The sequence below is a fragment of the Pezoporus wallicus genome, unplaced genomic scaffold (assembly GCF_028554395.1).
Source record: "Pezoporus wallicus isolate ANWC-B61680 ecotype Strahan unplaced genomic scaffold, APGP_CSIRO_Pwel_v1 contig_10431, whole genome shotgun sequence".
Lineage (NCBI taxonomy): Eukaryota > Metazoa > Chordata > Aves > Psittaciformes > Psittacidae > Pezoporus > Pezoporus wallicus.
Window position 1 is genome coordinate 1,838,629 of NW_026635891.1, and position 16,075 is coordinate 1,854,703.

The 16,075-nt window shown below is 51.6% G+C and overlaps 1 protein-coding gene across 1 annotated transcript in view; it reads left to right on the forward strand.

Annotated features, from left to right (window-relative positions):
- The first annotated feature begins 14,635 nt into the window (after positions 1-14,635).
- LOC130593376 (gamma-aminobutyric acid receptor subunit gamma-4) overlaps positions 14,636-16,075 on the forward strand; it is a 35,242-nt gene continuing 33,802 nt past the window's right edge. The window contains exon 1 of the mRNA XM_057398454.1: positions 14,636-15,075. Within this exon, the coding sequence (XP_057254437.1) occupies positions 15,020-15,075 (56 nt within the window). The 5' untranslated portion in view covers positions 14,636-15,019. The remainder of the gene's footprint in view (positions 15,076-16,075) is intronic.

The following is a 16,075-nucleotide window of genomic DNA, read 5'->3' on the forward strand; positions in this document are numbered from 1 at the left end:
CTAAGGCCATGTGCTAAAGATAAGGATTATTTCTTCCATTACACCACTGGGGAGCTCAGCACCAAGAAATCCCTGAGGCTCAAATCACAACAGCTTTAGAGCCACAAACAGCCCCAAGCCATAATATTTTTCAGTGGACAACGTTTCACACGATGGGAGGCAGGTCTCTAGGGCACTCGGATGATGAGAAATAGCAGTGTGGATGTGGGAGCAGAAACAAAAACCCACAAAGCCTCATCGCTGCTGGGAAAACAGCACTGAGGGTGCAAAGGTAGAGAAGGGAATAACCTGAGTATAGCCCTGCTGTTAATGTGATGTTCATCAGGTGTGATGGGAGCTTGGGTGTAGAGGTTTCCCTTCTGCGCTGCTGTCCCTAGAGCGCTCCCTTCTGCCTCTAGTCCAGGCTTGAGGGAAAGCTTTTACTCCCCTAAAACCAGACTTTGTGTCAATGAAAATGAGATCACGACTCCCTTGCTGGAGGAGCAGTGTGAAACAATGGTGATACAAAAGAAATAGTAATCTCTTTAGAGAAGAAAGGCCTGGTCTCGCTTGGCAGGTGTTATTTTCTTCTCCTAGCAGAGGGAGCAAGGAGCTGTGCCTGGACTCTCTGCTTGGCTTCCCAAGGTACTACTGTGACATTTTAATGATCTAATCCCCCTCAAAGGTGGCATTTTCACTTGTTCCCCTGACCTATCGCTGTATATCTGCTGTGAAACAAACTATCTGCTATCGGTCCTGACACCTCAGGCTCGGAGGAAAGGAAAGGCTGAGATACTAATGCGATGACTCGTCACACTGTTAGTCCTTGCGAGGGTGTAGCTGTCTGCTTTCTGCATGGGCTCTGGGGCCATGGGCTCTTTTGGAGTATGTCAGCATCACACCATTTACCTTTGCAGTTCTTGCCAGCACCGGCTGTGGCTCAGGGTTCATCCATGTGATGTTTCCTGGTCTGTTTACGCTCTGCCTGCACAGCTAGAGGTGATGCTTATGCTGGTGTGACCCTTTTCTCTCTCTGTAGCATGTCTCTGCCCTGTTTGGAGGAATCACACCAGGCTGGAGTGTTGTTTGGGATAGGCATGGCTTGGACAAGGTGACCTGCAGAGGATGTGGCTTGCAGGATGCCCTGCCCCATAGCCTGGCTCTGGTCTCTGTTCTCTGGAGATAAACTAGTTCATGCTGGTGTAAAATGTGTGCAATGAATAACACAACTACAGAAAAATAGTTTATGTAAAGCACTGATGTGGGAGAAGTTTCATAAGAGGTTTTCATACCTCAAAAAGGCCTTTTGTCAAAAATAGAAGCATTTTCTCTAAGAGAAAAAAAAATCAAGTTCTTGAACAGAGAAAATCAAGTCTTACTTACTGTCATGCTAGCACTGTTTCTAGCTGCCATGGAGACCTTTTCTTCGAGAGGAAGAGATGCTGTTGTGGTCCTTTTCCAAGCAGGACACAAATCGGGGGCAGCCCTTTCTGGAGTGAGTGGGTTGGGGACACTTTCTTCCAACCACTGGAGCAACTGGCCCTACAGGAAAGCCCACTGGGGTCCAAGCTCTTTGGCAGGTTGGTTAGGGCACATGAAGAAGGTCCGCTGTGTGAGCCAGTCTGGTAGGAAATAGAGAGCCCATGGACAGGCAAGCTGCTGATGAGACCTGCAATGGAACAGAGATGTGAAACGGTGTATGGGGAAACATCCACCTCTGCCTTGAGACTGGGTCAAGTAAAAGCAGCTCTGTGTGTGTGTGTGCTGCTAAACTGCAGGTGAACACTGGCATCCGGTATCGGTGTTCCGGTTTCTTCCCCTGGGAAGGAAACAGATACAGCAACCCCCCAAACTAGGTGAGGCACTGGTGCTCCCACTCCAAAGAGGCAGGGGAGCTACAGGGATGGGGAGAATCCAGGCAGAGAAACCAGGCCATGGAAGTCAATGCAGATGACTTTGATTGCAGAGTTTCAAGCCCATTTGCACTGTAGGAAGCAGTGATGTCAGCAGGGATCTCACCCCAGTGAGAGGGGTGGGATCTCACAGCTTGCGAGATGAAATGAAGAATGTGGCAGATGCCTTTTATTTTCTTTCTAGCTTCAGAGAGCCCTTTGCAAGAAGCCCTTAACATTGCTTCAGTGAGCCAAAAGGGGATGATTTCTATCTCCAGCCCCATACTCTTACCTTTTTCTCTTGTTGTACGTGGCAGCACAATAGGCAGCATTAGTACCATGGTGATGGGGCCAGGGAGTGATGGGCACTAGATGGGACTGGTGACAGGGAGGCAGTGGGGCCCTGATAAAACACCTCTCCCTAGGGCACAGGGAGCCTTGGTACCCTGGGTGACCTGCAGAGCCACCCAGTGAAGCAGCAGAGCCCCTCCATGAGCAACAACCAGCAGTGTGGGAAGGGAGGCTGCTACCTCCAAGCAGGCTCCGTGCCCTGCAAACCGCCCCTGGGGAGAGCTCGCATGGGGAGAAGCTCCAGTTGTGTCAGTCATCATTTCTAGGAGCTTTTAAAAAGAAATCCCTTTGGGGCACAGGCTCTGTTTTCATTCAGAGCTGCATGTGATGGGACATGTGCCTTTGCTCTAGTTTCTCAGTGCCACTGTTGTTGCAGGTTAATTATCGTTAGTAATTAATCATCACTGCTCACAGAAAGACTTTTCCCTGCTGGTCAGGAGGTGCACGGGGTATTAACAGCTCTTTTTTTCCCCCTGCAAACACAGCTCCAGTTTGGCCCAGGGCCTCATCTACCCGCAGCAGCTGCCTCAGAGCCTAGCAGACCCTTGGAAGGTGGTTGAGGGGAGTCTTGGTTGCTCTACCTGGTGGCTTTTTAGTTCTTTAAATACAATTTAAATACAGCTAGCTAAAGTCTCTCCGTGCTTGTGCAAAGCTTTGTACAGGGTCCCCTAGGCTAAGTCTTACTGACCTTTTCCTTTTAGAAGTTTTCCAGAGGCATCTGGAAAAAAAATCAGTGGTAACACAACAGTTTACAAAGATGTAGATGGAAAAACTAGTAACTGTAGTCACTGCTTTCACTATCCTTAGAAAATAGAAGAGAAGGAAGGTGGAATTGGGATGCTTCTGTTAGGGCCACACTAGGGAAGGAGACACCCTGGGAGAACTGCTGGTCTTGGGGTTATGCAGACATGGGCAGAGCCATGAGGTCTCTTCCTTGTGGTGCCAATTCTAGCATTGGACTTGGATGCTGGAGAGGGACTCTTCCTTAGGGACTGTAGTAATAGGACAAGGGGTGATGGGTTAAACTGAAGCAGGGGAAGTTTAGATTGGATATAAGGAAGAAGTTCTTTACTATAAGGGTGGTGAGGCACTGGAATGGGTTGCCCAGGGAAGTTGTGAATGCTCCATCCCTGGCGGTGTTCAAGGCCAGGTTGGACAGAGCCTTGGGCAACCTGGTCTAGTGTGAGGTGTCCCTGCCCATGGCAGGGGGTTGGAACTGATCTTAAGGTCCTTTCCAACCCAAACCATTCTACGATTGGACTCCCCACAGCACTGTGAGTTGGGCGTTTTCCTTCTTGCAGCTCCTAAAGCAGGTCAGGCATATGGGATCATGGCATGAGCAAATTCGCGCTGGCTCGAGTTCAAGCTTATAAGGAACTCGGTTGCCTTTTTAGCTCAAACCAAATCCCAAACACAAATGATGGGAACCGGGCGCTTCCTGGCGCCTGCAGCTGCTCAGCAAAATTGACTTTTCCGTCAGCGCCGCCGCTCCTAGCGCAAACCTGGCAGCTGAGCGCGGGGCCCGGCTGGAGCCCTGCTTTTGGATTCAACAAGAGTTCAGCCAACTCGGAGCGTTCCAGACTCAGCGAATTATCTTCTGACACACAAAAAAGCGCTGGTTTATTGGGAAATTTCCGGCTGGCTCTAATTGGGACAGCTGTTAAGGTGGCAGTTTTCACAAGAACTGAGAGTGGCTTTCAGATGAGCACAGCTCTTAAAACGGCTGCTGCTTTGATAGCTGCTCGTTGCCTTTCTTGTCTGATTATTGAGCTTAGTATCTCCCTGCAAGCTTAAAGAAAAATCCACTTTGCCTGTCTCCTCTTTCTTCTCTTCACCAAACATCTTCCGCTCCTCCTCCTCCTCCTGCTTCAAGAAGACTCAGTTCAGATTTGACCCCAAATTTGAGCTTTGCAAGAATTAACGTGTGTAGCATTTCAGATTAAGAGAGTTTATCTCCCTCCTCCCCCGAGCTTCCCAGGATTCGCAAACACTGTTGGAAAGTCAAAGCAAACATTCGCCTTGTTGCTTTTAACATGGGAGATCCTGCCAAGAAAATTAACAGGGCCTATCTCCACAAAGGGAAGAAGCTCATCTCGTTTTGATGGTGGTACTGAGACGTGCAGCTTGCTGTAATGACTTGGGTTTTAATTTAATTGTTTTTCCTTTCTAATCCCAAGTACATTTTTTGCCCCCAAAGCAAGGAAGTTGAATAAAGCATCTGAGGGTTCCTAAATGGCTCGTCCCCCAGAGCCTGTGAGCTGGAAATTTTATATCCTTAGGGATCTGTAAGGGCTTGACAACAGCCCTTGATAAAACAATATTATGAGTCTTAGCCTGATCTCCTGGGAATAATCACCAAACTTGCCTTGCTCACCGTGTGGCAATGGGAGGACCTGGAGCTCCAGAAGTCCCTGGCTTTATAGTTCTTGCAGGAAGGATAAGAGCAGAGATGTGGCATCCCTGGTTATAGCCCAACAGTCTGGGATGGTGGCAGCTGCTCTTGCTTGGGGACAGCAAAGTGTCCCCCTCTCAGGCAGGGATGTGCTGAGTTTCCCATGGGAGTGGGACTGGGATGCCCGCTGCTCCCCCTCTGGCCTTGACCATCTCACTGCTCAGGGATCTTAATTTGTGCTGGAGTTTTACCACCAGTGTCGTCATTTCTCTCTCGAAGCTCTCTCCATGCTGGATACTTCATCACTGCTGAATTGCTTGAGCAATGGCTTGAAGCAATGGTTTGAGCCTCTTCATGCCAGCTCTGGGCATGCATGGGGTTGGGGTTTCAGTGAGAGCAGCTCTCCAGGGAATACACATTGCAATATGGAAATTGCTGTGGAGCAGAGTGAGGAATGTATTAAACTTGGTTCAGATTGAATCAAAACATCTTTTTATTATTTATTTATTTTAATATGGCTTTCCAGTGAAACAGGAAAAATGAAACAGATTCATCTTGTCATCCCAGTGCGTTGTTCAAACCAAAGCAGTGGCTCTTTTTCTACCCTTTCTATTTAAAGGAAGTCAAGTTTTAAACGAACAATGCTGTGCTGATGTGGAAAAACTTGAAGCATTTAATTTAGAAAATGGATCGATGAAACATTTTGGCATTCTTAAGCAAAACATTTTATTTCAAAACAGGTTAAAAAAAAAAAAAGTGCTTGGGTTGCAGCTGTCCTTCCTTGGAGTGTGGCTTTGGCTTTGGTTTCCTTCTCTCTTAAACTAATTCCCAAATTCTGCCCAAATCTGCCAGTGGTTTAGATGCCTCAGACTGTTGCTTATCGGATTTGTGGCTCATTTAAAATGAGAATCCTTCCACTCCAAATCACACATAAACAAGGAGAACCCTGACTTTTGGGTGCTGATGAGCAGTTTCCTGCAGCTAGCACTAGGAATGGCTACCTGGCAGCAGTGCATGCTGTAATTCCCCTATAGGCAATCCCCAGTGGAGTACAGCTTGCTCCTGTTTGTAAATAGGTTGCCTGAAAACCCTGCAGTGCCAGTGCTGTCCCTCTGGGCTCTGTGCTAGCCCCTGTGCTGCTGCCTGGCCCATTCTACAGGTAGAGGAGCCCAGCACCCTCTTTGGGTTCCCAATCCCTCCTGGGGCAGGGAGAATCCCTTCTGCAGGACTCTGGGACCTATGGAATGCACACAGTGTCTTGCACCCAGTTGTTGACCAAAGTCCTGCCCTTGGGTGGCAGAGGGAAGGAATTTAAACGAAGAGGAGTGAAGTTTATATTTAGAGTGGGAGGATGCTCCTTCATCAGATTACGCCAGTTTTAAGTAGGTCACACGGGAGACCCAAGATCCAAGTCTCCTTCAAAGGCATCCGTCCGGCACTTATTATTCCAGGCATTTCCCTTTCACTCTGCCTTCCTTTCACAGCCCTGGCCCTTTGTCACTGCTTCTGGGCTGCACTAGCACTTGCCATGCTTCCCAACACTTACTCCTTTCATTGCCTTTCCTGGCCTTCATCCCCCTCTGGCTCCAGTACAGCAGTGGGGACAGCAGTGGCCTCAGCCCTGTTATTAAGCTGGAGGGTGCTTAAAGCCACCCTTTTGGGGTAAAGCCCAGCAGCTGGGGGCCAGAGGGGGCCTGCATGCATGGACCCTCCATGTCTGATATTTTAACCTGAACACAAGTGTTTTCAGGTGAAAGCAAGCAATGAAAACCTCCAAAATGCAAAAGAATCTCCCAAACTTCCCCATTTAATCCTTTTATTCTGAGAAAATAATTGCCTGCCCTGATCAGCCTGTGAATGCCTTGCCTGCTCTGCCCAGCAGCATCAGCACCCAGGCATCCGTTCCAGTCAGTTTCTCCTGTAATCAATCTTAATAATAAAGGCTCTTGGGCACATACAGGACCCTTCCTGCATGTTCCAGGATGCCTCACAAACGCACAATAAGAAGGAGAACAGCTTCTGGGGTCTTGTTGTATGGCTCAGACATGTAACCCTGTTGCCTTCATTACCCAGAAAGACTTAAATCCCCCTCTCCTTCAGCATGGGCAGGTCTGACAGCAGCGAGGGGGTGGGTACGGAGCAGCCCCCGAGGCTCATCCTCCAGCAGAGCACTTCAGTGTGCATTAAGTCGTTTCTTCCCAGCTGACTGGGGCTATTTGCGTGCTCCTGATTACGGGCTTTGTAGGGTCTCCACAGGGATGTTGCACCTGGGAGGAGCGGGGCTTTTCTGCCATGGAAAGGAGCCCGTAGCCAGGATGGGCAGCTCAGTGGTGCCTGAGTGGTTCGGAGTGGGACCAGGGATGCTCTGGACCCAGAGCATCAGCTGCACTGGCACGTTCCCATGCCAGAATCACCAGCGAGTAATCCGAGTTTGTTTTTGCCGAGCCATTTTCTTTGCTCCCAGCCTATTCCATTTCCCAGCCCTCGGTGGAATTCCATTTTTTCCACATTCAAGGCCATCTCGGGGCTGATCACAAGAGAACACCGAGTGCTTGTTTTTTCATACTCTGACAGGTGTTATTTTGCTATTTGCTTGTGATGATTCAGGACATTTGCATCTCTTTGTCCTTAATTAAAAAGCACTTCACCCCTGCTGCAGGGGTATGGCAGATTTCTCTTGATCTATTCATTTGGGGGGACTTTTAATCAACATATCCACTCTATTGGTGCGGGTGCATTTCTGACAGTGGAGTGAAGCTTAGCACAGGGTGGAGAGCTGTGTAGGTGTAATTATGGCTCGCTCTTTGGGGGGGGGGGGCTGAATTTGGCTGCTGTAGAAATGCATTTTCTACCAGCCTCCTAGAAGACAGGAGTCCTCTGACCACCAAATAGATGGACAATGACAAAGGCAGAATTTGCTTCAGAGCCTGGAGCTGAGAGCCTGCAGACAGGCTGCCCCCACTGTGCAGGACCCCCATTAGATCCCACACTGCTTACATGGACACTATCTGGTTCAGTTTGTCTACATCTCTGCATTGTAATCCCTTCTGCAAACAGCCTCTGCTGGGCACATCCCTCTGCAGAGCGTGGGGTGAAGGTGGGCATGCTTGGTGTGCTGTGTTGGGGTGCACTTGGAGTATCCAGGGAGAATCCTTGGTCTCTTACACACACACACACATCCTTTTACAGAGTGAAAGAGCAGCACCTTACATCACTGGGACTTCTTTAATGGCAACATGTGCTGCCTTGGGCTGTCAGAGAGGCTGAAAGTACCTGTAAACTGAGGAAGGGATTCAGCAGCAGAGACAAGTACACAGTCCAGAAGCAGCTTCCACTGCAGGAACGCCCCAGGCCTCAGGGGAGGATACAAGGAGAGGAGAGATGCCTCCATGCATGTCCCTTGTACAAGGGTAAGAGGATACTGGCATGGGGCAGGCTGCAGGGATGCTGCAAGGCAATTGGATGCAGAAGGGGTGAGGCAGCCCCAGGCTGGGTGGTGGGAGCAAGGTGCTGTGTTGCCCTGGCTCCTTACCCTGACAGCCCAGGATGATGGGCAGCAAATACCCTGCCTGGATGTCTCCTGGTAGGGAAATAGGAATGGGCTTTGTCCTGGGGACCTAAGCCTGCCAAGGATGGGGTCCCAGGGGAAGGGCCCAACCCCTAGAACTGCTTTCTGATATTCCAGCTTTAACTCCTCTGTCCTCTCACAAAATACCAGACTAAAAAACAACTCCAGCAAGACTCCCGCTGCTGTTCTCAGTGTTTATCTGTTCCTCTTTTCCAGGCCGGGGCGTGAAGGCTCCTGGGAACCTTTGAAGATTATTTCTCTTCAGTTTTCCGAAGATACTTCATCCACCTCTTTTTATTTTACCTCCTTTCAATGCACCAGCCCGACTTCTCTGAGATTTAACAGCGACAAACAAGATTAAGGTTGGAGCTCAGTGAGTATTAGGAGGTTTCTCATTCCTGATGCGCTGGCAATCACCAGATCCTACTGCCAGCATCTCTCTTCCAGAGGGACGCTGTGTGTGCAGGCGTTTCTGCTCTGATGACTTTGGGAGCACAGAAGCTGGAGGGCACCGAGTGCGAACCGCAGCTCACAGTGTCGGCTTCTTTGCACTTCAGCTGCCACTGATTGCTTTCGGCAACTGGAGGGGCTGGATGAGGGGGGCGAAAACAGAGGGTGATGGTGGATGTTGGGCACTGTGGCACCGGCTGCGTTCCTGGTCAGGGGTTGGTTTTCCACTCAATGAGGTGTGAGAACTGTTTGGTTGGAAAGTATAATCCCAAAGGGGGTACCTGAGTGGGGCTCACCATGCCTAGCAGCCACAGCAACACAGCCCCAGCTTATGTGTATGCAGCACAGGGTTGATCTAGGTCAGTGTTTCATGGGAGATCCTGGAGCTGAGAAACTGCTGGCATTTCTCCACGCATGCAAACAGAGGCATCATGGGTGCTCACAAGGATGTGGAGGTGGAAAGGGTGCAAATGGCAGTGCCAGCAGCAGAGAACAGCTGGCTGCTGCATGTAAGTATGCACTGGGAGAGCAGCTCTGCTCTGCAATGGACTTGAGGGAGTCCTGGTGACATGACCATGGGGGGCTCTCAGAGCTGCCATGGGGGCCAACTGTTCTGCTGTGTCCCATATGGGACAAGAAGATAAAGAAGGAGAGACAGTGCTGCTGCTTCCCCCTATCTGGGATTGGGTAATAGCAGCACAGAGGATAATCTCTCTCCTGAATGAATGACGCTTTGGGCCAGAGGTGAAAGAGGAGCTGATGAGCTGCTCCAGGCACATAAAGATGTGCCAAGCCTGTTCACCTCCCCAGTGAGCTTTTGCTAATGTAACCCTGTTGGGGTGGCACCAGGGACAGCAGAGCTGCAGTCCCAAGCACTGCCTCCATAAAGCACAACAAAACCCAGCCCCTCCAAAATGTGTCCTGTGAGTTCAGGCACTTGAGCGAAAAGGGCATTTTCCCTCTTGCTGGGGGGACACCAGAGCTTCAAAGGGGAGGAAAGCAGAGACCCTGGAAATGCCTTATAGCTTCCAAGAAGGAAGGAGGTGTGAGAATATGGGCTTGCTGCAGGTATCTGTCCTGGGGCTTCAGAGTCAGTCCCGTAACAGAAAAACAACACAGTCTGTGTAATCCCAGATCATCTGGTACCTGCCACAGGAGGGATGCTGTGGGAGGAAAGCTGCTTTCATAGGTTTCTCCACTTGCCAACTGCTCTATGTTATCCTCAGGCAGACAAACACCAAACCACCAGGCAGAGGTGGGACAGGAAGGGTGCAGATCCGCTGCTGGAAACAGTTGTAATTGCAACAGCTAAACGTGGCCACAGATGGGCAGTTGCCATTATTTACTGGTGCATAAACATTCCCCAGCCAGTGTAGAGAGCAATGCCACATCTCTGGACAAAAATGCCTATGGGTATAACAGTACAAAGCAACTGTGCCTCCCTCTCTCAGTCTCTTACATCCTGCTAGGGATGCCAATGGGTGGTGATGTGCCCTCATCTGTGCATTCAGAGCTGCAGTATGGAAAGGGTCAGGCAGGTCCATCCATGGGTTTTTTGGCTGTGAGCACCATCTTCTGCAGATGTAGGCTCTGCTCTGAATCCTGCAGGTCCTCTGGAGAGCCCTGAGACCATTTTTCCAAGCTATTGGTCACCTCTGGAAGGAATCACTGTTTGAAGTATAGTTTGCATCCCAATGACAGCTTTTGTTGCCTCCATGACCTTCCTGTCTCCTTTTCCTCTCCCATGAACCACCGTGGCGTGGGTTGATGAGGAGCTAGTGCGTCTCCATCCAGAAGCAGCCACATTTCTACAGTGAAGAGAAGCAGCTGCTCCTGTTCCCGCAGCTGCATGTCCCCAAAGTTTGTGTCAGCAGTTAACTGGTATTTAAAATATGGATGTACTGCCTGGGAGTTATTCTGGGGATGACACACCAAACTGCCAGCTCGTGGTCCTGTACTGGATGGATGACATCAGATGGCATAGCTGTGAATTCCATTTGAAATAGTATTGAAACACCTGGTGTTCAATTTGCTGAGATTTTCCCATTTTTTTGTCAAATGCTGCTAATTCTCTTCCCCTCCCCAACCTTTTCATAGAATCATAGAATCATTGAGCGGTTTGGGTTGGAAAGGACCTTAAGATCACCCAGTTCCAACCCCCTGCCATGGGCAGGGGCATCTCACACTAAACCAGGGCACCCAAGGCTCTGTCCAACCTGGCCTTGAACACCGCCAGGGATGGAGCATTCACAGCTTCCCTGGGCAACCCATTCCAGTGCCTCACCACCTTCACAGTAAAGAACTTCTTCCTTATATCCAATCTAAACTTCCCCTGTTTAAGATTAACCTGTTATCCGCCGTCCTATCATTACAGTCCCTACGTATGTTTTCTTTTTTCATGTATTGATCTCTAGGAGGAATATTACATGTTAAACCCCAACCTAGGGAAAGTGCCAGAAGATCAGAACCATAAAAACATGGGAAATGGCATCTTTTCCGTACTCAAGATGACAGCAAGAACCACTCTGACATGCAGGATCGGCTCACCTATCAGCTTGGTGATCCTTTCCCACCAAGCAACTACTTCTGAAGAGGAACTATCCACAGTGGAAGGGATGTGGAGACTCCTTCAGGCCTGGCCTGATGTAGCAGCAGAGGATGAAAGTAAAGATCTTGCTCCTGTCATCGTTCTTGTCACCCTCTGGGACAGTTTGCACCAGCTCTTGCTGCGGCCCATGCTGTCCTCCCACACCCTTCATTCTCCTTGGGAAATGTTCACATCATGTTTGTTCAGGCTTCAAACACACTTTTTTTATCTGTCAGCACCACAAGTTCACTCCAGCACCTAAAAACTAAACTGTGTCCTGTCTGCTTCATATATCATCGCTGTCCTGAAAGGTGGGAAGCCAGAGTCCAGCTGGAGCAGTTATTCATGCAGCATCTGCTGCTGTGCCCAGCCTGCCCAGTGAGCCTGGAAAAGACAAAACCTTGGCTATGCTGAAAAAATGCCCTGGTACAGAAAACAAATGTTTCTCCCATGCAGGACGTGCCCCGGTTCAGAGAAAAGGATTGAGGCTTACACAGGGTTTTTCATTCTCCAAGTTTTCCAAAGGGGCCCTGTATCCAGCTGCTCCTTGGATGTCCTTTACCCCTTGCATCCCAGGCATGTCAGCATACTCAGTCCAAGGATGCTGCTGTAGGAGACTCGCAGCCTGACCTTCTGCCAGAGCCCTCAGCTCTTCTGGACAGGGGGAGGAGATCCATGGGAAACCTCAGCCTGTGAACCCGTGCTGCTCCCGGAGGATGCTCTGGCTGTGTAACAGCACAAGCCCCGCTTCGTTGCCAGGAGGAGAGTGAGCATCAAGGACAGTGGCTCTAACGGTGCTCTGTCCTCAGACAGATGACGTAGAGCGGTGATGGGAGGAGGGGAAGGTGAATTCACCTCCATGCAGCCCTTCAGAGCTGCCTGCTGCATGGCCCTGGCTGGGGCTGCCTGCAGATACCCTGGCAGCTCCTTGTCCTGGCGTCCCCAGCTCTGCCAGCAGTGTGCTCAAGCCTGATCTGCTTCTGCAGAGCCCTGTGGGATCTATCTCTGCCCAGGGTCCTCCGGTCCTTGCTCCTCCACCCTTGAAAGACGTGTCTAAGGAGGAGTTTGTGAATGCCAAGAGCCTGAGTTTTACTGGGTTAATACTTTTCTCCACTTGTATCTATTTACCCTCCTATTTACCTATCTATATTACAGCACTCCCAAATTGCCCAGAAAATCAGTCTCCTTAGAGAGGGACATTCCTTGTCTTTGGCATCGCCTGAGGCAAGAAGCCAGCAGCTCCTTGCACAAGGAAGAGGAAGGCAGAGCTTTGCCTCCTGCCTTCATCTCACCAGCCACAAACACAGGAGCCGGCAGCGCAGGTTTCATGACTGAGAGTGCAAAGGAGCTTTGGAGAGAGCACAGAGAACCCTCACAGAGAGAGAGAACCCTTTCAGAAAGGGTTGCAGATGTGCCCAGGCTCATACAGGACTTTCTGGCTATAGGGGGGCTCCCTCTGAAAGCACTGCCATCCTTGCAAGGTTTGGGATCATGTCCCAGGGCTGAATTCTGCGGTGAGGACTTCACGATCAAACCCTCATTTACTGTGGCAGTGTGGCCCCCTCAGGCTCTGAGCTCATGAGGACTCTGTAAATAACAAGTTTTATTAGTTTGCTGGTTAAACTGAAATACCAGAAGGGACAAAAAGCACCTTGAATAAAATATTTCATCCCCTGTTTAAGTTAGGAGCATCCTGTGACAGCAGATCTCAATAGAGATGTCTCTTCAAAGTGGAAAACAGGGGCTGTTTCCTCCCCAAACGCTGGTGCAGGACATCTTCTCCTCCTTGGCATCTGGACTGAGAGTGTTTTTTCCTGGTCAGAATCATTCAACATGGATTTGAAATGGGTTTCTCCCAGACTGAGGCTATGATGCTGATTAATATGGGTTTTGCTTGAAAAGCAGTGTGTAGATGAAGGAGAAGACCAGGGAGGACAGCTGCTTGGCTATTCCTAGTGCATAAGACTGCCTGGAAGGTGCCCCCCACAACAGCATCATGAATGGATGTTGTGATTCCCTAATGCTGCTCAGACCATCTCCAGCTCTCCAAGCAGCAGCCCTCCCCATATCTCTCAGTTCTCAGGTAGCAGAGGGGGTGATCAAAAGAAATCAGTCCCCACATACCACTTCACATTCTGTGTCTTGAGGGGGAGCTGAGAGCACATGCACAAACCCCTGGATGCTCTGTGATCTGTTCATGACCGGAGTCCTTGACAGCTATGCCCTCCCTATGGCTCCTCTTGCACCTTTCCCAACTTCAGCTTCACCTGGATCCCTGAAGAACTGGGATAATCGGGTGGCTTGCTTTGAAGCTTAAAGGGCTCTTTTCACCTTCACTGCTGCTTTGATACTCATTATTTACTCTTTTGACATGTGCTTCCTGTGAACTCAGCCATCCCAGAGCTGCCTTCTTTGCGTGCAGTAAAGAAACCTAATCTGCAGCTGCTTCTGACAGGGAAATGCCGTCTCCGACGCCTGCAGCTGGTTCACACGGCTTTGAGGCTGCTCAGATCTCATGCTTGAGGGCTTAAGGTGATCATTGCAAGAATCAGCAAGGGAGAGCCTGCGGAGGAAGAGCCTTGAAAAATCACCCAGGTGTGCTGCGATATTGCTGCCTGGACTCCGCAGCGCTCTTAGTCCGCACCGAGGCTGGCCCTGGCTATTAGGCACTGAATGTGTGGAGGGAACAGGTATCTCCCTACCCTGCTGAGCTGAGCAAATGGGACAGTGGTTACCAGCGTGCTGCAGATGGAGAGCAGGAAAGTGATTTGTCCATGTTCACATGAGGAAGGCTGTGACAGGGCCATGGGGAAGAAAGTCTGTTGCTCCCAGTCCCACTCCAGTCCAGAGGGATGGCACCAAAGCATCATTTGTCACCAGCACTCCAAAACCCTCTGGAGGCATAGGACCAGGCCCCTTGAACAGGGGCTCCTCCAGCTCACGCTGTGTAACCACATGGGGAAGGACAATTATTGGCACCTCATGTACCTGTCACAAAGTTTATTCCAAGCCACTGTCACCCCGCACTCGCCAGAATGGACTCTTACTGCTGTTGACAAGTCAGATGCCAGCAGTGCAAAGAAACGCTAGGCACAAACCTAAGAGCAGAGCGCTCCAGGCTGACCCCAGAGCCCACCCGCGCCCCCGGCTGTCCCGCAGCTCCTACCCATGCTCTGTCCCGGCTGTTTTCTTGCGGGACAGCATCCCCAACAGGTGGGAAAGGACCCGCTCCCTGCAGCGTCTCCCTGTGCAGCTCAGCCCAGCGGGAGCTGACGCTTTGCATATTTTAACAATAATTACTCACTCTTTCCTTTCTTTTTTTTTTTTTTTTTTTTTAGGGAAAAACACCCACTGATGTGCATTAAAAAAAGCCACTATTAAGAGAAACCAAGCGCCTCGTTGCGCAGAGGGGGAGCGGGCGATGCTCGCTGACGGTGCCGGCTCCCCGGCAGCGGCGGATGCGCGGGTCTGACTCCGCCGTGCGGCCCCCGCCGCTGGCGCTCGGCCGTCGGGGGGGCGCGGGGGGAGCCGGCCCCTGCGCGGGGCGGTAGGACGGTGCGCCGGCCCCTCCCCGCCGGTGAAGAGATGCCCAACTTTCCCCTTCCTCCCCGCCGGCGCGGAGCGGGGCTCGGAGCGCGGAGCCGGGCGGGCGGCGGCGGGGCTGGAGCTCGGCGCAGCGGGCAGCGGGGGGGTCCCGCCGCCGCCCCCCGCCCGGCCCCGCGCTGAGCCCCGCCGGGGCGGGAGAAGCGCGGCCGCCGCCGTCGCCCCCCCCCGCCGGGGCCGGTCCTCGCCTCGCCGAGATGCCCGGGAAGGTGCTGCTGCTCTGCCTGGCCCTCGGGCCGGTCCTGCGAGCCAGGTGAGACCCCCCCCGCCAACCGGGATGCCCCTTCCAGCCTCAGTTTACCCGTCGGGGCAATGGGAGGGGAGGGGATTGGAGACATAGCATCGGTCCTCACGCCCCCCTTATGCCACCCCCCACCCCCGTTTCAGCGGGGGTTTGGGCACCCCTGTGCCCTCAGCCGCTAATTCCAGCCGGCCCCAAGGCAGGATCAGGTCTATTCGCGGCAGCACCTACTGCCTGCGTGTCCTTTGCACCCCATGTCCCCTTCTCCGCATGCCGGGAATCAAGAGGACATCCCGTTTTCCACCCCGCCATCACCTCGCTGGCTAAATCCTGCCGGGGGGCTGAGCCCCTTCTGGCGGTGCCCAGAGCAGGACCAGGGGGTGCTAAGCACCTCCTGAGGGCTCCATCCATCACCGGGTTATTTCCATGCAGAGTCGGGATGGGTGGAAAGGAGCTTGCATCCCTTTCCCTGCACTCCATTCCCTGGCACCCCTGAAGACCCTGCAGGGTTCGCAACCTGGCAGGAGGAGGGCAGCGCGGGCTCCTGCCTCACTCTACAGGTTGGCCCCAGGTCCCAGCTCCGGGTGCTGGCAGGATCCCGATGCTAGCCCAATGCCACCAGCGGAGCGTGGGGCAGGCAGGTGACAGCTCTCTCCCAGGGCCCGCGGTTCCTAGTGCTTCCCTGTAAACAGCAATGAAAGGCCCCACGCACAAGGGGGTTTTCAAGTTTCTTTTCCCCTGTTTTATTTTTACATTTCCTATCCCCACTGGTGAGTTTAAATGGCTAGATGGGGAAAGAACATGTTGTCAGCAGATTGTTCCCCCCAGGGCTTGGGGGGGAGAGGGATTTTACTGGTTGAAGCTAATTGGCAGAATAAGCTGCCTTAAAGCCGATCAAATCCCATTACAAATCCAGTCAGGGACAGGGAGCATGAATCCTGCTACTAACAGTCTGCTCTGCCAAGGCTACCCGACCTCAGATGCAGGTACAATGTCCATCCTTGCATGTCCA